Raw genomic sequence first — 26,006 nt, forward strand, 5'->3', positions numbered from 1 at the left:
CGGGTTAGCTTTGAAAAATAAACTCACCATAATAACGCGATAGTTAATCATTCGTCACGAAATGGTTAAAGAGAACCCAACTCTTTGCCTTTGGTAGGTCTGCATTTTGTTCCTGTCTAGTCATTCCATGCAAGGAAATTAGACGTTTAATTTAATTTATTTTCAATTTTTGTATATAAATTAACATAAAATTAATAATTTAAACTTAATTTGGAATCAATTTAGAGTAAAAATTAAAAATAAATTAAATTAAAATTTTCCGATAGATGTAAGAGTGAATTAACATTTTGCCAGCCGGAGGCTTATTTTCCCAAACCCCACACCCCCCAGTCAGTTGGAACAAAAATATTGTATTGTAGCAGAGGAAATGAGCTGTGGTGGGCCTGCCTGGGCATAGGCTAGCCCAGGTCGTTTTGGATAATCTGGGCTCTTATTGTTGTTCAAGGCTTCAAGCCCACCCCCATAGCGAATGAGTCGAGTCAGCTTTCAAAAATAAACAGACCATAAGAAAGCCATGGCTAATCATTCATGATTAAAATAAAAGATAAGAATCAATGAATTTCAATTTTTTAGTGATATTAAAATTATCTTTAGAGCTATAAAATCTCAGATTTAAATCTCAATTAAAGTCTTTCACTAAAAAAATAAAAAATAAGAACTCAATAGCTAATCATTCATGATTAAATTACAAAACAAAAGGATGATTCCATGCTCATCACTGATATTATCAGTTAATCAAAATGAAATAAACTCAGCATTCTTCAAGATGAAAAGGAAGAAAATACTTTCACATTATATAGATAGAGATTCACATAGTCAAAATGAAATAAACTCAGCATGCTTCAAGATGAAAAGGAAGACAAATACTTTACATCTTATAGATGGAGGCTCACTTACGTAAGCACTCCACTTTCTGATCTTCTAACCCCAACTGTTATGGTGGGCTCTGTAGCTGAGGCTGAGCTGCCCCTTCAATCAACCAACGCACGTTCTTTTGGGTGCACATCATTGTACCAGTTCTCTATTGAATTATTAAGCAAACTTAATAAAGATTAAAGAATACATTATTGACATTTGAGAGACTTAAAAGGTCAACAAAAGGGGCCAAAATCTTTGTAACGTGCCAGAAAGTGGGATCTTGGTGGAGCTCAGTATGAGTTGGCCTGTCATGTTTCTCTCTCTCTCTATTTCTCTTCTCATCCTTTGAAAATTAGAAATTTTCTTTGTGAAAATCAAACTTGGTGTTTGTTTTGTGTGAGAAATCCAAAGCTAGGTGACGTAGCTCTTTTGTAAGCGCTGGTGCCCCACAATAAAACACCCCTGCACGCCATAACCATTAGAGAAGAGAAAAGTCAATTTTTTTTTTCTTTTCTAAAATAAAATAAAATAAAATAAAAACAGAATATACCATATAAATGATTAGGATATGATTTTGTTATCCTCAGGATAAGCATCATTACACTACCATTACCATCCCTCTAACATCTCTTGCTTTCTGGAGTACATTCCTTTCATCTTTTTCCATTTGGCCCCAAACAAGGAAAATTATTTCTAAATTAATTGACACAAAGAAACTAAAGAAAGCAAGCCCTCAGTTCTTGAGATGAACACTATTTTATTAGTAACCTCATCAATCATCATCAGGAAAAAGCACTAGCACTAGTGCCCACTATTGAAATATCTGTCTGTTTCACCCCTTCATGCTGATTGACATAAAGAGCATAGAAGCTCTTAAAGTGAAGACAAGAACTAGCATTGGAATAATTTGTATGCTAAGTTTTGTAAACTAACCCAAGAAATGGACTTACCAACTCGAGAATTGGGGTGGTTAAGGGCAATGCTTTTGTAGACATTCCTCCAATTGGGCTTGGCAAAGTGGGACTTGACTCGAGTTCCAGAGACAATATCAACACCATTCTTGGCATGATGGAGGGATTGAAGCATGGCAATTAGGGCAGACCTTGCATCTCCTTCTTCGTAAACACTAGTGCAATAGTTATGGAGCTCTATGACATGGTTGTGGTCTAGTTCAGCCACTTCATTCATCACCCCTTTAAACCAGTCGAAGGACCCTTGTTCCCTTGTTACCCAATAAAAGTATGCCCTGCTTGTCTTGAAGTTATCTTTTCTTCTCAGTGCAGTATTAGGAGTAGGTGTTTTTGGCAATGTACCATCTTCTAGTGCACCCTCTCCTTCTTCCAAGGCCCTTATGTTGCTCACTATGTCCTTCACAATGCTTATCATTGGGGTTGCTCCAATTCCTAGACCCACAAGCAGAACCACCTCATACTCTTTGTAGTCTTGTGCTGGTGCTCCATATGGACCATCAATCAAAACTCTTGGAAAACTGTTCATCACCATCATTATCATATATTTGTTAGAAGTGTCAAAGCAATACGTATATATTCAAAGGAAGAAAAAAGGAAAATATCATTGCTACAGAATACAGATATCAATGATTGAAAGGGAATTTTTTTTTTTTTACTTCAATACAGAGCCATGTGCAGGTATTTGTCAGCTGTCCCTACCATTGATGGGGTAAACTGCATTTGCTTCAGTGTCAAATTTATCCTATAATCATCAAATTTGTGTGTTTATTATGTTTGATTAATCAGATTATTCAATGTGAAAAAAAAAAAAAGTCTTCCAAAACACAGTTGGCAATCTGTGGCAGTGTGGGTTGACTAATTAAGTACATGAACAATAATTTTTCAAACTAATCAAGTCTTATGTAGTTTAATTAGGAAAATACAAGTCTGTCAAAAGAAGCTAATCCTATTGTTTTGTCTTCTGGTGTGGTAGTCATTTTTATAATTGGTAAAACAATGCAGTCTAACCCAAATAAATTGATGATGTTAGAGTGTGATATGGCAGACACATGAGGCCAAAGAATCAAAGGTGGAATTTTTGGCTGCCAGCAGCACCTGGAAGTGGACAATGTGCAATGTGCTGTAATTCTAATCCTAGGTAGAAAAATAGGAAAAAGAGATATAACACATATCTCTAGTGCATCACACTCAGGCTGACTGAAACCAATTGCAAATAGTTGGTGGGTCCTCACTCCTTGGTTGTTTTCTGTCTTCTTCTTGGTGTCCTTAATTACTCCAACAAATGATGCATTCTCTATTCTTACCTCTTGCCCTTTGTTCTATTCTTGTATATCTGAATGTATCTGTAATTGCCAACCATTTGTAAACTACTACCAAATATATATATATATATATATATATATAACACTTATAGCCAGCTGGCTTAGCTAGGATCACCTAATTCATGAGAGATCAATTGCTCTTCTAGGGTAGGTATATCAGCAGCTAGATTTTTGTAGCCAACCACCCAAGATTCACCATTAAATTAAAAGTTGACCTAAGGCCTGGCTTGTCACCTAAACATTTTTTAGTATTCAATCCTATTCTAATAAGATGAAGTTCCAGCAATGTATTTGAGTCAGGTTCAGACCGATTTCAAATTTTATATATTGAAAACTCATTATGTAGATTCGTTTCAAATTTGTTTACAAAAATTATTAATTGCATATCAATATATATTTTATAATTTTCATGTTAAATTTTAAAATAAAAAATTACTAATAAAATATATTTTTATACAAATTATAATTAAATGAATTTAAATGATATGCAGACAGTAATAATCAAATTTAAGATATGTATGAATAATAGAAAATAAATTTTAGTTAAATTTAGAATAAATTTGAATAATGATAATATTAAATAAATTTAAATACTTTGTCATCCCTGTTCATGTGTAATGAACTGCTCATCACCTTCTCTACCTTTGAATTCCTTTTAAAATGGTTATAATATTACTTGTTCATGAAAAAACAAGTAGGTTTTGTTTAAAATTTATTTTTGGGCCAGTAAATAAATGTGGATAGACTAATCATTTTACCCAAGTTCAAAGGACTCACCAAATTGGATTGTTGTTTCCTTGGAAGCCGTCAGCTCTGAGAAGTCCACTTTTCCCACTGTCAGGTGCTTGGCAAACCTGATAAGAAAGAAAGGAATATTAACCAATAGCCACCACCAAAATCGCTACCAGAAGGGCAATAAGAATCTTGGAAATAAACAGAACATTAGACATTAAAAACTACATGCCTGTGAGAATACAGCTTTGAGTTGCCTTGTCCAATCACCCAAAGTTCTAATGTGAACGCTTAAATAGTCATCCCTAGGAGCAGAAGTGATGGAAAATGGGTGCCTGTTGACATGTAATTTTATCTTTAAGTAGAAGCAACTAATGATATTTCAGTAACTAATTAAATTTAAGTGTTGAAAGGTCTCTCACCATTCAAATGGTGAAACAGCAGCACAATTAACAAACATGTATTGCCCACTTTTGTATCTAAATCCCTGAGGCTTTGACATGTGAAGTGCCAACACATTTCCAGGATAAATAGCCACCTAGATATCAAAAACAAGAACATTGAGCACGATTTTCAATGATTCTTTCTTTCTTTTCTTATTTTTTTTTCCTTCAAAGCCAGCAATACGTAAGAATCAAGTTGCTTGCCTTTTTTATGGTAACAGGCTTGATACTAGATCTTAATGCCCTAGTCAATCTTTCACTGGCATAAAGGATTATAGGAACAACCAAATACATCCAGGTCTGCCAATACACAGGGAGAGGTCAATGCAGTTATCAATCAAATAATGTGAAGAAAGTTTTTGAAAAAATATTATGAAGTAATTAATTAGAGAATTTACTTACCGTTTTTTTGTACCATTTATGAGTCAGATAGAGGTAATGACCATGCACGATGAGCAGGGTGTAGACAATGATGAAGAGATGGTGAGAGTACCAAAAGGCATTGAAACCAGTGAGCTTCTTGAGGAAAGTGGGCAAATTAAGCCTGTTACGCCTGAACCAAGGGGTAGCTAGTGTAAAGGCTATCGCCATCAATATCACCATTATGATCCCGGTCACTCCCTCGACTGATTTGACAAAATGCCAGTAGCTAGAAGGTTGATCCCCAAAGAATGGCTGCATAAGCTTCCACTTCTCTTCGCTTGCTTGAAGAAGCCGAGGGAAATCACAGGCTAAATGAGAAATCCCATGCAGACCAACTCCAATTGTAATCCCCACTGCTATCACCTAATGAAAAAAAGAATCCATTTATTTATGTCTGGGTTTTGATGCCGACAATTCTGTTTCTTACAGTAGAAAAGGCATTAACTCATTGCAATACCTTGTGGAAATTGAGGTTGTCATCAAAAGGAACCACAACGCCCAGCTTGGTCTTATTCCTGAGCCAGGTGATGGTGTTTCTGCAGACTGGTAGTAATATCAAAGCCATATTCAACTTCAGTGTCTCAGCTGCTCCCTTGGCGATGCAGACACATTCCCTCATTACCACATAGGCTGCTCTGCGTCGATACTGCACATACTTGTAGGCAAATAGGCCAGCCATAACCCCAATCCACAAAGCTATCACCCACACTCTCTGCCAGTTGTCTAAAATGAAGTACTTGATGTCTCTGCAACATCCACTAATTGGGTTGTCATCCGGTGAAGGCTTAAGTTTCTGGCTGAGCATTTTGCTCAGGTTTCTGCTCTCTCCTACTCTTACAGATTGGCTTGGTCCTTGTAATAGAAGCATTTCCAGGTTCTCTATCTGTTTTTGGGAAATAATCAACACAGAATCAATGGGCTATTAAAATAATCTGCACAAAAGAGTGAGCAGAAAAATATCAATTTCTCGTTTATTTACCATGATATATCCATGATTTTCTGGATCCAGCTCTTCCATGATCAAGGCTGCATACTCCTCTGCTTGTTTTTGAATATTTGAGAGTTTATTGGCAGAAGCGCTAAGGGTAATAATCTGTAAACATAAATAATCAAATATAAATTAATTGAGTCAAAAATCTTCTTCTGATATGAAGCACATGATCTGATCCATTGATAATAATGAAATGCCTAAAACTACAGAGAAACATATAAGTCAACTTCTGGGTTATTTGCATCTTTTGAATTTTTTTGGCATACCTCTTTGACTTCCTCTTCTGTGATTCTGCCATCTGCGTCTTTATCAACCCTGCAATTATTTTTTATCACTTTTAAGTTTCATCTCCAAAATCATCACTTGATTGTACACTTCCAAGAACATTATTTAAAAATAAACATTACATCTCAAAGAAAGTTTGAAGCCTGGAATCGAAGCTCTGGTCGGAAATCTGTTCCCAGAATTCCTGCAACTCAGCCTTACTGATAGAATCACCTTGTATATTCCTCTTCCTAGCCAGTGCATCAAACAACTCCCCCGCAAATTCCTTCGACTCCTTCATTCCTGCCATCACACAAATTCACATAGATTTAACATTATTTAGTCCCAGTTAGAAAATTAATACTGTTAATTAGGCAGGTTGATTTGCACTTATATGTACCTATGCATTCACAGAATAGCGAGCGAGAAAGCAAGCCATCAGTGGAAGCAGTAATTTCATCGAACCGCTTCTCCACGGCGGCCCACCCTGCACCTCCTTCAGTCTTGCTGATAAACTTAAGTCCCTTCAAAGCATGAGCAGCTGCAGATTTGGTCCTGTCGAGGCGACCAGGAGGAGGCCTCTTAGAGAAGGAAGTCAGTCGCTTTATTTCTTGGGAAACTTGCCTGATCCTGGCAGAAGCATTCCTCACAACTTTTGAGGCAGATCTTTTCTCTAGAGCCCTGGCAAGTAGAGTCGACTCGCCAGCTTCTTCCACACCAGTTGTAGCTTTCACGCTGCGGACAGCCACAGAATCATCGAGGACATCCAGTGTGACCTCCACGTATTGTTCATCCTGGGCTGAACTGGACTCTGGAATGTTGAACCTGGCGCTCTTTCTTCCTCCTTTCTTGTTAAGAGGTCCGCTCAAGGGACCACTGTAAGCTACCTTTTCACCAGATACCAGCTCTGTATCAGAGTGATGATGCTGGTGATGGTGATCTTCTCTACCCATGTCTTGCATCTTGCTTTACCGTATAAATTGAAGCTGTATTTATGTGACAATATTTACTATTCTCTCTAGTTTCGAAAAAAGCTGTAAGCCAGTAGGATATGATTCTTTGAGCAGAAAACAGCAAACACAAAACAAGTACTAAAGCATAATCCTGGCAAAATTGGATCAGCGAAGAAAATGAAACTAATTTGTTATGTTGGTTTCTTTTCTTTCACTGGGGGATATGTCTCTTTGCTATATGAATATATAGAGAGGTGTGAAAATGCAGAGAAATTAGTTATGGTCTGAACATGGGATGATTATTTCATGCATTAATATAAGAGTAATTCTTACCCATATATACCCGACCAATCAATCATCGTTATTTTGATAAAAATCATGGTAATTCTCACTTAAAATATATATATATATATATATATATATATATATATATATATAAAATTTTTTATTAGTTGAGCATTTATACATCTTAATACAAGTAAGAAATTTCCATATAATACATGCAATCTATAGAATCAGGTTAAGTCTACACACTCCTCCAAGCCCCTCTTAACATATGTCAAGTTGCAATTAAACAAATCATAGAAGTTTGTTAGAAAGGGGCAATAATTAATAAGATTAATGAAGAATTTTAATAAAAAAAAATTACAATGTTCATTTAATTTTGCCAATATTTAATTGTACGGGGCCTAAGCTGATTAGAGGCTTCCTTTTTTTTTTTTTTTTTCTCTCCCTATTTCGCAGACGTGCATGATTGCCATTTTCTTTCTCATTTCCTAGCAATCCGTTCTGGACTTGGAGTTAGAGCTTACCATCGGTCTGGTTTGAATTGATTCAAGACTGAAATCCATGATTTAGAATTGAGAAATTGATGAAATTTGAATCGGATTGGTCTTGGACAATTTCAATCGATTTTGGTTCAAACCAAAAGCGGTTTCTGTAGCCGAGGAGGAAGAGGAAACGAGAGGAAGCCTGACCATCCCAAACGCTTGTGTAAAAAAAATAATGCCAAATACTTATAAAAATCTAAATATATATAATAAATTTTATTTATTTTTTAATTAGTTCTCTCAAATTTTCTACTCTGTTAACTTCTAATTGTCACGACCCAACCTATGGGCCGGACCGGCACTAGGACCTGGGCCAGCCTAAAGCCCCCGAGGCCCGTAGTAAGCCTTAACTATTCATTAACCCAACTCTAAGGCCCATTTGGGCCCAATTTCAAGAAAACAAACGGACAGAGTCCGGCCATAAAATGGACTTTCCAACGGGGAGTTTTTGACTCACCCGACCTGTAAACACAACAAATACTCAATTGGGGAGCTCAGCTCACCCTCCACATACTCATCAACATAAAATAAATGGGAGCTCACTCCTCATCCAATCCATCAACATGCATAACATATTTAAGTTTCTGGTCCAACATGATAAAAATATTACGGACCAAATTCAAATAAATACCGCTAACACATGCGGAAATTCTAGGAGTAATTAAAATTACACAATATTGATAAACAACTGCGAGGTAGAAAAGCGAGTTAACCTGCAACAAAATATCCTCCCGTGGCTGTAAAAATTTTTGAACAGAGTGAGCGTTCGACTCAGAGTAAAATATCAATCTTAACTATAATCTCTATAACTGTCTAGTACTAATGCAACTGTGGAGTGAAATGCAACATACACAACATTTTCACATCATAACATCAAAAGGTAATTTGGAGCACTCACGCACTCGTAACATCATTCATAATATATGGAGCCGATCCCTATCTGACTCTCTTAAATCCAACCTGCCAAGAACTCACTCGGACTTCCACTTAAATACCAAATCGGGGTCCCATAAGAACTCAAGCCGTGTCTACCCCGAAGGACCGGTCCCAAGAACTCAAGCCGTGTCTACCCGTCCTATCCATAGTCCACACCACATCACACGCACGCCAACACACGCACACCGCTCCAAATTACCACAACAACACTCATGGCACATTACAGTTATCAATGCAACATAATTCGTGCCTAGAGTTTAACTACATAAATATATGCATATAAGTGATGCATGGGCATCGAACATATAATAATATCGAAATTACGCTTAAAATTAATATTTTACTCACAGACTTGACGACAAATTATCGTGGCGGGCGGAGGAAGAAGGTCATCGGCTCACGACAATTACATTACATCTATTTAATAAATTTGACTCAATACAACAAAGAAAAATATCAAGTACGTCCTAAGTCGTGCAAAATCCGCAGAGTCTCCCTATACCTAGGACCTACCCGACCAAAAAGGGCTAAAAACGCTCTTCTATATTCACAATCCATATATCAACAGTTTAATCATATCACACAGCCCCTCCCGCACATCAAATAATTCATCAATCACAATAAGCTAAATTTCAATTTAATCCTTATTATTGATCATTTTTGCAAAAACTGTACAAACTAGCTCTTAATATTATAAAACTTTGCCCATGTCCTTAGCAATATTACTAAGCTATTGCAAAAAGAATCGTAATTTTCTAAGCTACCACGAATATTTTATGGATTTTTAATCCTATTTAAGCACTAGAAAATTACGTAAAAACAAGGTTGGTTTACCTTTGCCGATTCGACTTCGAGGCGCTCCGACGTCGACAATGGGGCTAGCCAAAACCTCGGTCCAATTCGGAGACTTTTCCAAATTTGCGCACCGGTCAATCGCCGAATTTCCGCGAATCGAGGAGACCTACACGAAGCCCATAACTCGGGTGTTAGTACATAAATTTTTCAGAATTTTCTAAGCTCATTTAGTGCTCGAAAATACACTGCAAAGTTCCGTGGGACCCACCGAAAAACGGTGTCGAAAAAATTCGAAATTTATGTCGTTGCGAAGCTCTCGACGAATGGAGCGTGCTGGTGGCCTCGGTTTTCTCGTGGGATTCACGGTTTTCGAGAAATCTAGCCCAAAAGTCGAAATGGGCTAAAATCTTCCCGAGCTAAAATCGGACAATCCGCTCGATGGATTTCGGCATTCTTGGTGTCTATGGAAAGCTCTCGCCGAGTAGATGGTTTTGGACACAAGACCCGGTCCAATCGGTGACCGGATCGGCCGGATTTGGCCGAGGAAGCTGGCAGCGGCCTTGCAGGGACTTTCGCGGCGTTCCATTGCCGGGTGGGGCCGAGGCGGCCGGCGGGAGAGGACGCAGGGAGGCGGTGGCCGTGGCAGGGGAGGAGAGAGAAAAGAGAGAGAGAAGGGGAGAGGGACGCGCGCGCGGGGAAAGAAAAATGAAGAAGGAAAAGGACCGGTCCGATTCGATCGGTCCGATCCGGTCCGGTTCGATTCGGTCGGTTCGATTCGAAATACAAAATTTTGAATTTTTTACTCTGCCTCGGGACCGAAAACGAGGTCCAAAAATTCCAAAAAAATTCCAGAAAACTTAGAAAAATACGTAGACTCCAAATATATTTTTAGTTTTGCCACGTGGTCTTTAAATTAATTTTTAAAAATCATCAAAGTTTATATTTTCGAAAAATCGAACCTGATTTTTAAAATCCGAAAAATCTCAGAAAAATTTCAAAAATTCAAATAAAATTAAAATACCAAAAATACTCATAAATAATAAAATTTTGGGGTGTTACATTCTTCCCCCCTTACAGAAAATTCGTCCTCGAATTTTTTACACAAGGCAGAATAAAGTACATGATTATACATTGAACAGGTAAGGGTACTTGCTACGCATGTCCCGTTCTGACTCCCAGGTGCACTCTTCCACTGACTGACTCCTCCACAAAACCTTAACCATAGGGATCTGTTTTGATCTCATTGCCTCACTTGGTAGTCTACTATGGCTCAGTCGCTCCTCAAATGTCAAGTTCTCTTTTAGCTCTATCACATCCGGTTGCGATTACATGAGAAGGATCGGAATGTATTTCTGAGCATGGAGATGTGAAACACGGATGAACGTGAGAAAGGTTGGGTGGTAACTCCAACCGTGAGGCAATCGCTCCAACTCTATCCGTAACCTCAAAAGGTCCAATATACCGAGGTGCCAACTTGCCCTTCTTTCCAAATCTCATGACTCCCTTCATTGGAGAAACCTTGAAATACATAGTCGCCATCGCAAACTCCACATCCCTTCGCGGAGTCCGCATAACTCTTCTCGCCATCAAAAGCCTCGATCGTTCCTCGATTAAAGGAACTACCTGCAAGTGTACTACACTAGGTCTACATCATGCACCTTCGCTTCCCATTTCTCCAACACAGAGGAGACCTACACTTTCTTCCATATAGTGCCTCATAGGGTGCCATCCCTATCTTTGGAATGGTAACTGTTGTTGTAGGCAAATTCCACCAAAGCTAGCTGCTCATCCCATTGACCTCCAAAATCCAAGACACTCATGCGAAGCATGTCTTCCAGTGTTTGGATTGTCCTTTCGGACTGTCCGTCTGTCTGAGGGTGGAAAGCTGTACTGAAGTTCAATTGTGTGCCAAGTGCCTCCTCGGCCAAATATTTGATTTATTTATTATAATTTAAGTTCAAATATTATAATTATTTGATTATCAAATAAGTATGGAAGTTCTATTAAAAATTAATCATTCAAACTTTTTATATTTATAAATTAAATTTAATTAATAATTATTATTTGAAAATAAAATACGCGTCAATCAAATAATTCCCTACCACAGCATATCAAATCAATTGGGAATTCTCAATTTAAATTTTTTAATCTCCCTTTTCTTCTTATATGTGCAATATATTTTTTTTTCTTTTATATTTTCTTCGATTTAGTTCTTCACTCCTTCATGCCTTGAAATAAATAAAAAATAAAAAAAATAAAAAAAAAAAAAAACTTTACTTCTATCTATATAAATAGATAAAACTAATAGTATTAACCTTCATATGAATTTTGGATTGATCAACTTAAATACAAATGATTTTTTTAATATATTATTATTGGCCCTAACGAAAATCATTTTCGCTCTATCCATGGGTTTCAAGCTGGGTTTGATATAGTTCAAGAGGCGATTTCGATTCCAATTTAAAGTGATTGATCAATTTTACAGGTGGTTCGGTTCAAAATGGGCCATGTGGCGTTTTCTCCATGCGTCTCATCACCCATGTTTTTTAAAAAATCAAACCGAATCACTTGGTAGAATTACTAATTCCGATTCATAGTTGAAAAGGTGGCCGATTCACAAACCGGTCTAGACGCATAAGCCAGTGACCGTAACTAATTTGATTTCAACTGGTTCAATTTTGAGCCTAAACCAACCTTTGGCTTGATGTATTTCTAGTCATGCCCTTGGTTTGAGCTTTAACTTTTCAATGAGAACATTGCGAAATATACCAGCAATTTGTTGCAGAGAAGTGATCAGAGTTTTTTTTTTTTTTTTTTTAATAAGAAAATCGTGGTTGTTGAAGAATAATGTGAAATATAAACTAATCTTTTTTGACATACTTTTTGCTTTTAATATCGGAATTTTAAGAAAAGCAATGACTTTATATAAAAAATAAGTTTAATAGTTTTTAAATAAAATATTTATTATAATTCAATCTAACACAATTTACTATAATGAATGGGTAGTTTATTTCTATAATTTTATAATAAAATTTGTTATATATAAAAAAAATATATATGTATTTTTTATATTAAGAAATTTTAATTTTTTATTAATTAATAATTATTTTATAAAAAATATTAATTTATAAAAATCACATAAAATAAATTATAAAATTGTATTGAATTATTTTATTTTATATAATAAAATAATTTTCCTTTATAATAAAGTAAATAACTATAGAACACACTATTATTGTCTTATTATTTAGACATCACTCAAATGATTATGACTTACTTTAATCCTGGCTCATGAAACATGGTTAACCTAACCTTTAATTGAAGCTCGTGAATTATGTGTGTTAATAATATATGCTAACAAGATGTTGTACTCGGCAATATTTTTTTTTTTTTTATGCAATAGGAAAGATAATTAATTGAAAATAAATTATAAAAGGAAATAAAATCAACGTATTATAATTATGCATAAATAAAATTAATTAATTATTAAAAATAATACAAAAATTTTAATAATGTTGCTGGATTATGTAATTTGATCAATAAGCGAGTTGCATACTCCATTATCGGACTTTAATGCTTTTTTACGAGCTCATCAAATAATTTTTAAATTTAAATTTATTACTGAAAAAATGATTTTCATATCATAAAATAATCTCATCCGAAAATAAAATAATTTATCAATAAAAATATATAATAAATTAATTACTAACAATAATATATATAAGAGAGTTTATTTTTTTAATATCTTTTAATAACGATATATCCGATGATATGTATCCTAAATAAATATAAATACGAAAATTATTAAGAAAAAATACTAACAATAAAAAAAGAAAATGAGTTATTATTAGTAAAAATACTTAATAGTAACTATTCAAATATAAGAGGAAGTAAATGAAAAAAACGAAGAGAAACAATGAGAAAGATATGAACAATGAGAGGCTTTCATTGTACTTGCAAAATTACTGTTAAGAAATTTGAAAATAATGGTAATAATGAAAAAAATTATGATGGTCAACCGTACTTACAAAATTTAAATCCAATTAATTAAAGCTAAAAGTTATAAGGTTAGGTAAGCGTATTCAATAAAATCAAATCATATCTTTTGCCTTTCTAAAATAATTTCACATGATAATAGGTCATTGGTCTAATAGCGAATTGTTTCCTAAAAATATTAAATTGCTATATAATACAAGAGATAAGTTGAAATTCTCTATATATCCATGTTATTCTCATAAATATACACTTATTGTTTTTATTTAAAATATATAAATCCACATATTTTATCTCCCAATTTAATTAAAGTCCCCACTAGTGAAATTTTTATTCAAAAATTATAAAACCTTAGAAAAAATCAACTTGGCAAATTGTATATTGTCCAATATCAAAGAACATAAGAAAATATCAAGTAGTTGGTACCACGACTGCAAAAACACATATACGTCCGCTGAAAAAAAAAAAAAAAGAGAACACGTACAAAGAAAATTCGACGGTCCCACGACTTCCTTACCGTGTGATATTACTGGTCAAACATTACGCTCCCGTTGCAAATTGCATAGGAAACACTAACACCGATGCACATTATGTATAAAGGGACCACTTCCATTAGTTTGGGATATTTATTAATTAGAAATTAGATTAGATTCCCTAATTAAGTTATCAGCTACCTCAAATTCAAGTTGTCAGTTGAAGATCACTTCCTCATTTGATTTGCCTACCATAAAATATATCACATTAATTCCATTATTATAATTAATTATTAGTTGTGGGATTTGTTAATCACCAAGTTGCACCATTAATCTACAAATTACAAGCTGGGCTGGTCTTTGGTTAATCCATTAATCATGAGTTTATTTAAACTAATCTTAAATTCATAATCACGCGAAACAATAGATAGCGGAAGTCTACTCCAAGCATTGCACATGATCCAACGAACATCTGTGTAATTATTTTTACTATTTTTAATAAAAAAAATTTGTTATATTCATTATGGGATGATAGATATCATATCAATGAGTGATTTTTCAATTTGTTTTCAACTTCAATCCCAATTCAATCAATAGCATTGACAAGATTAATTTTAGGAGGAGAAGGTCCAAATTATGAATCCCATTCAACCCAAAAATTGCAGTTGCAGCATCATAATCTGTAAACAAACCGAGTTTGACTGGATCGGATCAAGTTTTAAGTTTGAAGTTAGAGAGTTGATGGATGGGAAAGGATTATTATTATTATTTTTTCTAATTTACTCAGCTTTAATTATTGTTGAAAATTATCCCAATGAAATTGAAAACTCACGTGGGCAATAGACTGACTGTCTCGATGGCCATTACTGTTGAAAATAAAATAAAACTCGGTGAAGTTATTAGGATTTCAATTGCACTCAGTTTTTAATTAATTAGTTAGATTAGGTTGGATTATCATTTAATAAAGCCGACCAAAGTTTTATAGACGTAAAATGAGAAGGGTTTGATAGGTCGGCGTTGAGAATAGTTTTAAGTTCCATTCTCCAAGCCGGCGAGAATAGTCCCACAAAACGCCAGTGCTTCAACCACCAAATCTCATCATAAAGATTCCCAAGTCAATGAAGAGCAGCCCCAAGAGTCCAAGACGACAACTACGTTTGTGATTTTGATTTTTACATGCTCATTCCCATGTCAAGTAATGTTTTAAAGACGCGCCCAATATAAGTTGAATATGTGAGGACGAATCAAATGACTATTAAAGTAAATATTAATATTAAAATTAATTAAAAAATATATAATAAATATATAGATTTATATATAAATATTCAATTTAATAATTATTAAGCTCAACATTGCATGAATTCCAACTTTTTATAGTTACAAACATGTTTCAATTTTTTTTTTTACTTATTTTATTTTAATTTTTGAAATTAAATATTTGTAATGTATTTATCTCTTTATTATTATTTTTTTTATACTTATTAAAGACAAAAGAATTAAAATATTTGAATGGAATGAGACGTGGAAATTAGATTATTATTATTATTACTATTAAGCCAAATAATTAGACGCATGACAGATAACGTTTTGTCTTATTTTATATATTTTTTGAGTTAAATATCTTATTATAATTTATAAACTTCCCTGTTAAAATAAAGTTTTATATAAATATAGGAATTAAAATAAAAATATAAAATATTAAAAGATTAAAATTAAATAATATAAAAATATAAATAAAATTTATATAAAAGTACATATCAAAACAAAAATAAAAGTATTAAAAAGTCAAATAAGGTCTATGTGCATATAATCATGTGACCTCAATTTGATTAAAAGTAAGTTTTAGAGTAACAAATCATGAATGAATAACACTCACAAAAAAAATTAAAATTGACATATAAGAAGTTAATTTAAATCAAGGCTAAAAAAACTCACACAAAAAATATTTCATCGTCCGCTAATTTTAACTTATCAACTAATCAAAATAAAACTCAAGTTAATTACAAGCTTGAATATGTAAATTCATTGATTCAATCATGTTATACATCTCTCAAACTTCATCAATTTTTTTTTATAGCATAAGAACTCTGTAAACCATTGAAAATATGAAAACCTTTTCCTGAGATTCAACATCAATTGTGAATAGCGTGTGTAAATAGCTTATATGGATTAATATGTTTTAATAAAATTGTTATGGTTTTTATCACGGAGTATGTCATGTTCTTAAACTGTATGTGTGCGTATGTATATCTTTGAATAAAAAAAATCAAATTGCTTGAGAGGAAGAGCCAGTGTACTTGTAGGCAATCCCCCACACATGAGTCTGTGTGCATGTGTACATGGTTGAATATAAAAAAAACTAAATAATAACTTAAAAAAAAATACAATAAAATTTATAGGTGAAATTTTCATTTTAAAAATTTTAGAGTTTACCTAGTTTCACTGTGGCTATACACACAAATCATGAAGTTATAACATTAATATATAACTTTTATAATTTTTATAACTTTTTAAAATTTAAGTTGAAGTTTATAAAAAAAAGTTTATTAATAAATTAAAAAATATAAGTTAATATATTATAAATTATAATTTAATTTGATTAATCATCCAATTTTTAAATTACAAATTATAATTTGATTAATAAAAATTTTAATTTTAATGGAAGAAAAGTCCATAGTAGGGCCCATAACAACGTCGCTGTAGCAGTGCAGCCCACAACCGAATCCAGCGATTGAAAATTAGGAGGGAAAATTGCAGAAATAGGGTTTTGACATTTTTGCCGTTCACACGGGAAGGAAATTTCCCTCCAATTTTTGTCCTTCAACGAAGCTCCGCCATTTTATTTGATTCTTTTATTCTTCCTGTTTGATATGAAAGATTCAATATTTCCTTCTACTAACAGCAATAACAAGAGAACTGGAGGACCTCAGAAGAAGGAGGATGATCCCTTATTACCCATCTCAACTTCACTTCGCAGCAGGAAAAAACCTAAACTCATAACCAAATCGGCACTAATTCATCTCCAATTTTTCAACGTCCCTTTGATTTCACCGACCGGCAAGCCTCTCCATGCAATCCGCCTGGAACCGGGCCGACCCTACACCATTGGCCGAAGTGGAACTCACAGCGACTGCGACTTTTTCTTCAACGATCGCCGTGTCAGTAAGCAACATTGCCAGATTTTATTTGATAGCGTTCATCGCAAGATATATATTCTGGATGGAGCAGTTTTATTGCATGTTACTAGAACTAGTAGTGTCGTTACTGAATTTAGGAGGAGGTTAATTTGTTATGATCAATTGGAAGGTGAGGAGAAAGAGAGCGTAGAGTGTTCTAGGATTAGGGTTTCTTTGAATGGAGTATTTGTCAATGGGATTAAGGTAAACAGAGGCACGGTTAGAGAGTTGTGTACTGGAGATGAGATTCTGCTTGCTTGTGGCAACGAGGGTTTATGCAGTTTAGGAGTTCAAATTGGGTTTGTGATTCAGGGGGTTGTTTTCAAGGAGGAGGTTGTCATGGGGTCAAATGAGATTCAGGTGGAGAGACTTGGGTTGTTTGGGAGAACAACATCAATGCAACACTCGCAAGGATCAGTGTCTAGTGGGAACAGGAACAAAAGGGTTTTTGCTGTCCATGCAAATGAAATTATGCCCCAAGGATATGATTTATCTGGACTGAAATCTGGAGGCATTGTTGGGAGGGCAAAGTTTTTGTCAAGTCAATGTAGACAAATACTGCAAAGCGATGATCCCATATCTCACATTCAACAATTTGCTTTTTCAGATTCCAGAATGGAGATCACAAATGATTGTAAAAGCAAATTGAACGACCATTCAGGTTTGGTCCCAGGTGATAACAGAAAATTTTCTGTGGGAGATGAACTAATGGTAAATAGTGCTGCACTTCTTTTTAGGCAAGAAGAAGCACAACCCTGTCAGGATACACAAAGTTACAAGGATAAAGGTGACACAAAGCACGTTTCTTCTGGAAGTGATAATTTGTGTCAAAAAGGCATTTCTCAAGACCATTCTGAGGGTGATGTTGATAATAATTGTAAGTACTCGCCATTGAATTCTGTGGGTAAGGAGAATTCTCCTGATTTTGGTGATGTTCAGATGAATTGTCTGCCACCTGGAAAGAAGTTTTACTTGAATCGCCTTCATTTTATGGACTCTGGTTCATCCAGCCACCAAAATGTTATCTCCTTACCAGAACTTCTTCATCCCATCAAAAACATTAATAGGATATTTATTGCAACATTTACAAGTGATATTTTATGGTAAAGAGTTATTCCTTTACTTTCCTGATTTAGTAGTTTTTACTCATGAAATTTCTGAGACTAGGTACTCATTCATTTTGTAGTTAGTTTATCTATGTCATAGTTTTCACAACTGAAAATCAACAATGAAAATGATTAACTACATCTTTTTTTTTTAATCCTTCCATTATTATTGACTTGATTTTTGTCTGGCCATTCGGAAATAACATATTTTGCAATTGAATTAGTGCATTTGTCTACTTAATCCCATAGTTTATCATATTTTCATTTTTGAATTCTAAGACAGGCGTTTTGACAGGTTTTTATCATACTGTGAGATTCCATGCCATCTGCCTGTAACAATTGCTTGTCACAACAGTGAGAGATGTTGGAGTGCCAGCCCTGGTGAACGAATTTCCATGCCATACCCCAGTTTTCCAAACTTAGTTGTAGTGTAAGTAGTGGTTTCAGCTTGCTTGGTTGGTTTACACCACATATGAATTAGTAGAGTGTTAATAGTTAACATTCACTATTGTCCAATTACTGTAATAGGTTTCCCCCATTTCCTGAGGCCATAGCATTTGGTAACGACCGCAGGAGACAAGGCATTGGTTGTCATCATCCAAAGTTGCTTGTTTTGCAAAGAGAAGATAGTATTCGTGTTATCATCACTTCTGCAAATTTAGTGTTGAATCAGGTGACTGTTTGAAAGTTGAATGATAAGGCTATGTATGCTTGCTTAGTTTGTAAGATGTGGAATTTAAATATTTTGATTAATAGTTTTAGAATCTGAAATCATTTTCCTGTAGGGTTTTGTAGAAATGATTTAATTAGTTCAATATTAAAAAAAATTCAGACTTCAGGAAATATGTTGGGATTCGTTTGGTCTCCTTCAATTGGCCTAATTTGGTGGAAAGCCCTGATGTTGCTGACATGATTACGTTAATTTGCTGTGTTCTTTTGATTTCTTAGGTTACTGCGTGCATTATTCTATCCTGCTTGATACAAACTGTTATTCTTATATTGGTTATGATGTTGCTTATCAGTTTTCTTGAAACTTACAGTGGAATAACGTGACCAATACTGTTTGGTGGCAAGATTTCCCTGTCAGAAGTACACCTGATCTCTCAACTCTTTTCTTTCGACTTTCTAATGGAGAAATAAATCAAGATTCAAGATCTGATTTTGCTGCTCAGCTTGCTGGATTCATGGCTTCTCTTTTGATTGATGTTCCTAGTCAGGCCCATTGGATTGTTGAGTTGACAAAATACAACTTTGAAGGGGCCATGGGGTATCTAGTTGCTTCAATACCTGGAATTCATTCTTGTAGAACTTCTTATGTGAGTGTTCTCATTTCTGATGCATGCATGAATGCTTCCATGTGCATGCTTTGTGCCTAAATGCAAATCTGATACAATCATTACATTTTTGTAGTTTGGGGAGTAGGAATCTCAACCTTAGCCCTTGATGCTGAATACCCAAGTTTTCTAATTTCCCATTCTTAAAGAAAAAGGGGCTTGATTTAATGGACTCATAAATAGCATCATTAAACTCTTATCCAGGCTTTTCAGTATGCATTGGAGTCAATTGATGAAAAGTTCCTGGGCTTGGTTGAAGAATCTGTTGTTGGTTTAAGCCACCTTTTTCGCACTGCAACTGACACAAATGGTGCATTGCTTAAGAGACTTGCTGCTTTCCTTGGGAGATCTTGCGAAAATGCTTATGGGATAGAGATTGTTTTGAGAAGAAACAACAATTTGCCTGCAGATGTGAATGCTGTGAGCATTCTTGTTCCTAATCCTGATCAATTTTCTGAAGGAGGTGAAATTCCCTTTGCTTGCTTTAATGCTTTTGAGTTACTACATGCTCAGTATTGCACCACCCACCTTTTATTTTACACTTTGTCTACTCTTGTTTCTCTGGCCATATATGCTCTGGTTATATAGCAAGGGCTGGACTCCTTGTGATGGCAAAAACATTTGCCTGAACATAGGGGTTGCCCATTTAGTTGCATTATAATGTTTCTAATTTTTTATGTTGCTTCATGCTATTATACAGCCTACCATAACTTTTTCTTCCAAAAATATAAGAATTATATTTAGTTTTGCAAATGTTTCTTGGTCTTCTCTTAGCTTGGGTTGTTTCTTCATATTTCCTTTTGGCGTTTGTTTACCTGTCATGTAGAACTGTGCAATTTCATGCGGGTAGCTTCCTGAATTATTGTGAGATTTGGACATGCTGTGATCTGGCTTTTAAATGGTAGGATATAGTACTGACTACTGTCATTTCATTTCTTGCACTAGATTGTGTGCAACTTGGTTTTCTGCCTAGATATGTTGCGAAGTGGGTTTCTCCATTGTGGGACAGTGGATTCTTCAGATTCTCTGGATATGTTCATCCTAAAGAAGCCCTTGCAGCTGCTTTAGGAGGGAGCAACACGAGAGTGCAACTGATACTACAGGTGTCACAGGCATGGTTTTTCTGTCATTATCTGGTTGTTGTGCTTAAAAATTACATGCTTGAATTTTTGTAAGGCACATGAACTGTATATTGCTGACTTGTGTAGGGGCCTCGCTTTCCGGATATGATGAGAGTGATGCTACCTGAACATGTTATTGCAGTTAGCTCTCTCATTGCTTCAATTCGGAGATGCACAGGCCTTTGGCGACTACAAGAGGTAAAGAAAAATTGAAGTTGTAAAAATTATAGCTTTTAACTCTTCAGCTATGCAATGTCTGGTTGATGGATCCTATCTTATCCACTGTGCACTGTGGGCATTCACCTCAATGTTATCATTAACATGTTACATAGAGAAGGAGAAAATATAGAAATAAGGAAAGGAATATGTAATTGGGCTAGTAGAGCAAATTAGAATTGTGGAGGGAAAGTTTGTTAGGTTTATTGAGTAGTTGTTAATTGTTTGGGAGGGAAACTATGAGCAGTGACAGTTGTAGTTGTTAAAGAGCAGTTATTAGGGAATTGGAGGAGAATCTGTTATAAAAGGGAGATGAAACACCTGTATTAGACATTCTGAATTCTGATCAATAATATTCTCTATCTTCTCTCTAAAATTCCCTTCTCTCCCTTTCTCTCTCTCTCTCTCTCTCTCTCTCTCTTCTGTTCTATTATTTCTTCTATTTTCTTCTCTGGGATATCTACTGTTAGGGCTACTACCTAACATAACACTATCTATACATCTTCAACCCTGTAAAGTGGGTTTGGACTATGGTGGAAAATTTCCCAATCTAATACAAATTTGAGTTGTTCTCAGTGAGTATGATTTTTTTTTTTTTGAATGTGGTTTTCTGGATTGCTTCTTTTCAGTGTTTCATTGGGGGGATGCCTTCCTGCAAGAATCTAGTTATAGAACTGTGATTCATACTGGCTGTTGGGGCTGGAGATGATAATGTTGGCTCTAAGATGCCTGTTAGATTGTCCAAATGATTTTAATTTTGGCGGAGGGGGGTGGGGGTGGTGTTGTGTGTTGTTCATGTGGCTGAAACAATTTATGTCTCTTTTTGACATTTTAACCTTTGAAGTAGTCTTCCTCATTTTCTTTTGATGTGCCATTTGTTGAGGTTTTGGTGGAAGGAGTATTCTGCAAAATGGCTATACAAATCACCATAAGTACTACTTTTCTGTATTTTACATGGGAAGTGGGAACATGTCGAAGTGAATCGTAATGGGGCATTGAAAACCATATTAAGGGTTGAATGATTATGCAATCTTTGATTACAAGATTAAGTAACAATATTTACTGGATCTGTTTGACATAGGCAAAACACCCTGGCTGTTAGCTCAAGTAGGATGCACTTGTTTATTTATGAAAATACCTGATCTTATGATATCTTTTTGCTTTTCACAAGGTTCTAGATCAGTACAAATGGCCTGAACTGGAACAATCCGATTTTTTTTATGGTGAGTGTTAATGGCACAGACTTTAATTCTTTTCCACAAGTTTGAAGAGAAGTTTTCTTTTGCTTGTCATTTGATGCACATTCTGTTTTGAAGGCTCATCCTCAATTGGCTCATCAGTCAATACACAATTTTTGGCTGCTTTTTCTGCAGCCACTGGAAAGAAATCAGTGCAATTCTTCGATTCAGAAGAATCTGATCCAGAGGTAATAGGAATGCGTTACTGTAAATGTCGTAGAAATATTCAGATATATATTTTTTTTAAGACAGATTCACTAGTTTATTGATTCTCTGGACAGTGGGGCTGCTGGACTGGTAGTCAAGAATCAAAAAATCCATCCATTAGAATCATTTTCCCTACAATTGAGAGAGTGAAAAATGCATGCAATGGAATCTTGCCATCAAGGCGCATTCTTTGCTTCTCAGAGGTATAAATGAACTTTATTAATGATTCCTTTTATGTTCTATACCCCACTTGGAAGTATTGATCCAAATGGGTTTGAGTTTAGGCTTCCCAGTTGAGTGTATGGCTTTGAGTTTGAATTGGTTCAGGCAAAAGATATGGAACAGCATAACTGGGTTGTGCTTTCTATTCTAACTTCTAATGCCATCTTTTAAATGTTGAATGCATGGCAGCCCCCCTGAGCATGGAATTCAATGCCAGAGCACCATATTAATTATGATAGATATATATGTTCCTGGATTTTGCTGGATGCTTATAATGAGATCTGAGATGTGAACCAATTCTAGTTTTGTCTTTGCTTAGGATATTCATCATATATGGTTAAATGTTATGAAATGTGTATTGTGTTTCCAACACAGTAGAGAAAGGGAGTTGTAGTTGGGATGTGGTTGAATTTGTGAAGTTTCTTCTTTCTCATGATATTTGTATTAAAAGAAAGGCAGCCTTTGTGGTCTCTGTTTCTCTTATCATGATGGAGATGAAAATGGAGTTATATATATTTCTCATCTCTCTCTTCGTCCTACCAATCTTCAAGGGAAAGTTTTGAGTTTATTTTGGAACTTTTCTATTTTATGTTTCTTTCATCTGAGAGGATGTACATAATCTTTTCTTTGATCTTTCTTCCCATTTGTTCTGCATGCAGAAAACATGGCAAAGGTTGAGAACATTAGACATACTTCATGATGCGGTTCCTCATCCTCATCATAGAGTGCGGCACCCAATTCATGCCAAGGTAATTTTTTTAAGAAAAAAGAAAACCTTTATCGAATAAACTAATTTTTTTTTTTTTAAAGAAAACCTTTATCGAATAAACTAATTTTTTTTTTTAAAAGAAAACCTTTATCAAATAAACAATCTTGTGATGGCAGTCTGTGCTTGGGCTTTTTTATATGATTGTTTTTTGTTCTGAGATAATGTTGTAGTTGCATACTGTTATCTATTAGACGAGATTGCATCCATTAAAAAAATAATACTTTTGAGAATTTAATGTTTTCTCCTTCTCTCTTGTCCCATTTTTCATCAAAATCTTAAATAGTTTGCCAAGTTGGTATGATGGACTTTACTTTCAGGACATCTGGTCTGATAGCTTAAACTGGATTCATGACACTATACCTATTAGTTGCAATTTTTATCATTTAATCAATAATGAATTGCTGTTGTGTTAATGTGCACACAAGTGCAAGCGCATCCATGTGTTCGGAAGTGCTCTTGATGCATGATTTGGATTACCTCATTCACTTTTTTCATTTTGTACATATATTTACAGTACCCTCCATTTAAAAAAAAAAAAGATAATCTTTTTTGGTTCATGAATACTTAGAGAGTATCGCTGTACATCTTATAGCAGCCACTGAGATTTTGTATATAAAAAAAAAAAAACTAAAGATAAAATTGAAAGCAGGTGGCAAGGAGACGCTTCCAGTCTAAGACAGATGCATCTTCTTTTGGTTGGGTCTATTGTGGGTCACATAATTTTAGTGCTGCTGCCTGGGGAAGACCTATATCCAATCCACCTGGTCTAAAGTTGAATGAAGCTAGGAAAACAAACTCTTCTTTGGGTTTGAGGCTTCATGTCTGTAACTATGAGCTAGGGATCATTTTTGTTTTTCCTCCGTCATGGAAAAAGGGTGTGGTTAACAAAGATCATGCTAAGTTGGATGATATTGTTTTACCTTTCAATGTGCCAGCTCCAAAATATGGGCCAACAGATAGGCCAGCAACAATGTGGGCAATGAGAGAGGCATTAAATGAAAATGTGGAACCACAGGCAGAAAAAATTGTAGAATCAGCAAATTTAGAAGAAATGACAGAAGTGATTCTTGATGAAGAAGAGGAAGTTGTTGAGGCAACTCATTATGTTGTAGAGGAGAAGGAAGAGGAGAAAGCATATGCTGAGATGCTATGGAGCCAGAGCTGTTGATTTTTTTTTTTAATCAGGAACCAAAATAAGGTTTTCATCACGGGCGGGAGCAGCTAGTAAATTTTGTGAGAAACGGCGATGGCCTGACTCCTGAGATAATAGATTCAGTCCTAAAAAAGTGTAATCTGATTCTTTCGGAACTGGGGGAAAGGATTCATCTTTGCAATTTTATTATTGTAGAGATTGCATCTGTATATTGTTAACCATGAGTGTATAAAATGTCCCCGCCTCCCTCCTTTTTTAATATACGAGTAAAAGGTTATTGGTAACTTATTCCCTTGTAAATAACCTTTTCCTTTTCATGATATGTATTTTTAGAGAACAAAGTAAATTTTGTAAGAGCATATTTACTTGAAAAATATAATAATTTAATTTTTATAGCAATAATTTCTTTCTTTTGAATACATTAATTAATAAAAATTTTGATTAAAATTTAATGAATAAATTAAATAATAAACAGAATAAAAATATGGAAATTAATTAATATATTTTTTAAAATAAAAAAAAATATTTAATTTCATTGAAATATAAGAATTAAATGTTAATTTTCTTTAAACTTAATATCAAGGCTCCGATAATAAATGCTGAGCGAGTTCTGCCAACATTTTTCATGTTCTAATGCACGTTAGGATTTTAAAAATTAATCACTTTCACATTTGTTTTTCATTAAATAGCTTTACTCCATTATTTTATCCTTTATCACATTTCACAGCAGTACAGCACTAATTATTTATAAGAAAATATTCCTCATAAAAATTGTCACGACCTAACCTATGGGCCGGACCGGCACTAGGACCTAGACCAGCTTAAAGCCCCTGAGGCCCGTAGTAAGCCTAACTATTCCTCAACTCAATTCTAAGGCCCATTTGGGCCCAATTTCAAGAATTCAACCGGACAAGGTCCGACCATAAAATGGACCTTTCAACGGGTAGTTTTTGACTCACCCGACCTGTAAACACAATATATAATCAATTGGGGAGCTCAGCTCACCCTCCACATACTCAAATGTCATAAAAATAAATGGGAGCTCAGCTCCCTTATTCAGTCCAACATACATGCATATAATAAGTTTACAGGTCCAACATGGTAATTCTATTACAGACCTAAATCAAATGAATATTTCTAACACATGCGGAAATTCTAGAAGTTAACAGAATTATACAAACATAAATAAACGATCTGCGAAGAAGAAAAGCAGGTTAACCACAATAATAATCCTCCTGTAACCTGGAAAAATAATAAATAGGAGTGAGCGTTCGACTCAGAGAGTAAAATATCAATTTTAACCATAATCTTTATAACTATCTAAAGCTAATGCACCCTGTAGAGTGAAATGCAACATCGGCAATATGTTCACATCATAACAGCAAAAAGGTAATTTGGAGCACTCACACACTCGATAATGTCAAACAATACATATAAGGGAGCTGATCCCTTATACAGCTCTCTTAATCCAAACTGTGCC

The 26,006-nt window shown here is 34.8% G+C and overlaps 2 protein-coding genes across 5 annotated transcripts; one reads left to right on the plus strand and one right to left on the minus strand.

Annotated features, from left to right (window-relative positions):
- Positions 1-767: 767 nt before the first annotated feature.
- On the minus strand, positions 768-7,256 carry LOC110659728 (respiratory burst oxidase homolog protein C). Its single transcript, XM_021817761.2, has 12 exons — positions 6,405-7,256; positions 6,148-6,307; positions 6,007-6,055; positions 5,729-5,842; positions 5,207-5,632; positions 4,729-5,112; positions 4,531-4,626; positions 4,306-4,421; positions 4,116-4,218; positions 3,929-4,005; positions 1,809-2,347; positions 768-1,320 (listed from the first exon to the last, which is right to left on the minus strand). Exons 1-12 carry the CDS (start codon positions 6,964-6,966, stop codon positions 1,211-1,213), a joined length of 2,736 nt encoding a protein of 911 aa, XP_021673453.2. The 5' UTR covers positions 6,967-7,256; the 3' UTR covers positions 768-1,210.
- A 9,484-nt stretch (positions 7,257-16,740) lies between these two features.
- On the plus strand, positions 16,741-24,880 carry LOC110659729 (uncharacterized). Of its 4 annotated transcripts, XM_021817766.2 has the most exons (13): positions 16,742-17,146; positions 17,768-18,263; positions 18,562-18,696; positions 18,795-18,939; positions 19,307-19,582; positions 19,805-20,063; positions 20,546-20,712; positions 20,809-20,919; positions 22,109-22,160; positions 22,254-22,363; positions 22,457-22,585; positions 23,264-23,353; positions 24,023-24,880. In XM_021817766.2, the coding sequence occupies exons 1-13, from the start codon at positions 16,855-16,857 to the stop codon at positions 24,539-24,541; spliced, it is 2,781 nt and encodes a 926-aa protein (XP_021673458.2). In that variant the 5' UTR covers positions 16,742-16,854; the 3' UTR covers positions 24,542-24,880. The 4 variants fall into 4 exon arrangements, with proteins under 4 accessions (XP_021673456.2, XP_021673457.2, XP_021673458.2 ...); XM_021817764.2 differs by having other exon boundaries at positions 16,741-18,263; positions 20,546-20,703; XM_021817765.2 differs by having other exon boundaries at positions 16,741-18,263; positions 24,309-24,501.
- The last annotated feature ends 1,126 nt before the right edge of the window (positions 24,881-26,006 follow it).

Source organism: Hevea brasiliensis, chromosome 13 (assembly GCF_030052815.1).
Source record: "Hevea brasiliensis isolate MT/VB/25A 57/8 chromosome 13, ASM3005281v1, whole genome shotgun sequence".
NCBI classification, from domain to species: domain Eukaryota; kingdom Viridiplantae; phylum Streptophyta; class Magnoliopsida; order Malpighiales; family Euphorbiaceae; genus Hevea; species Hevea brasiliensis.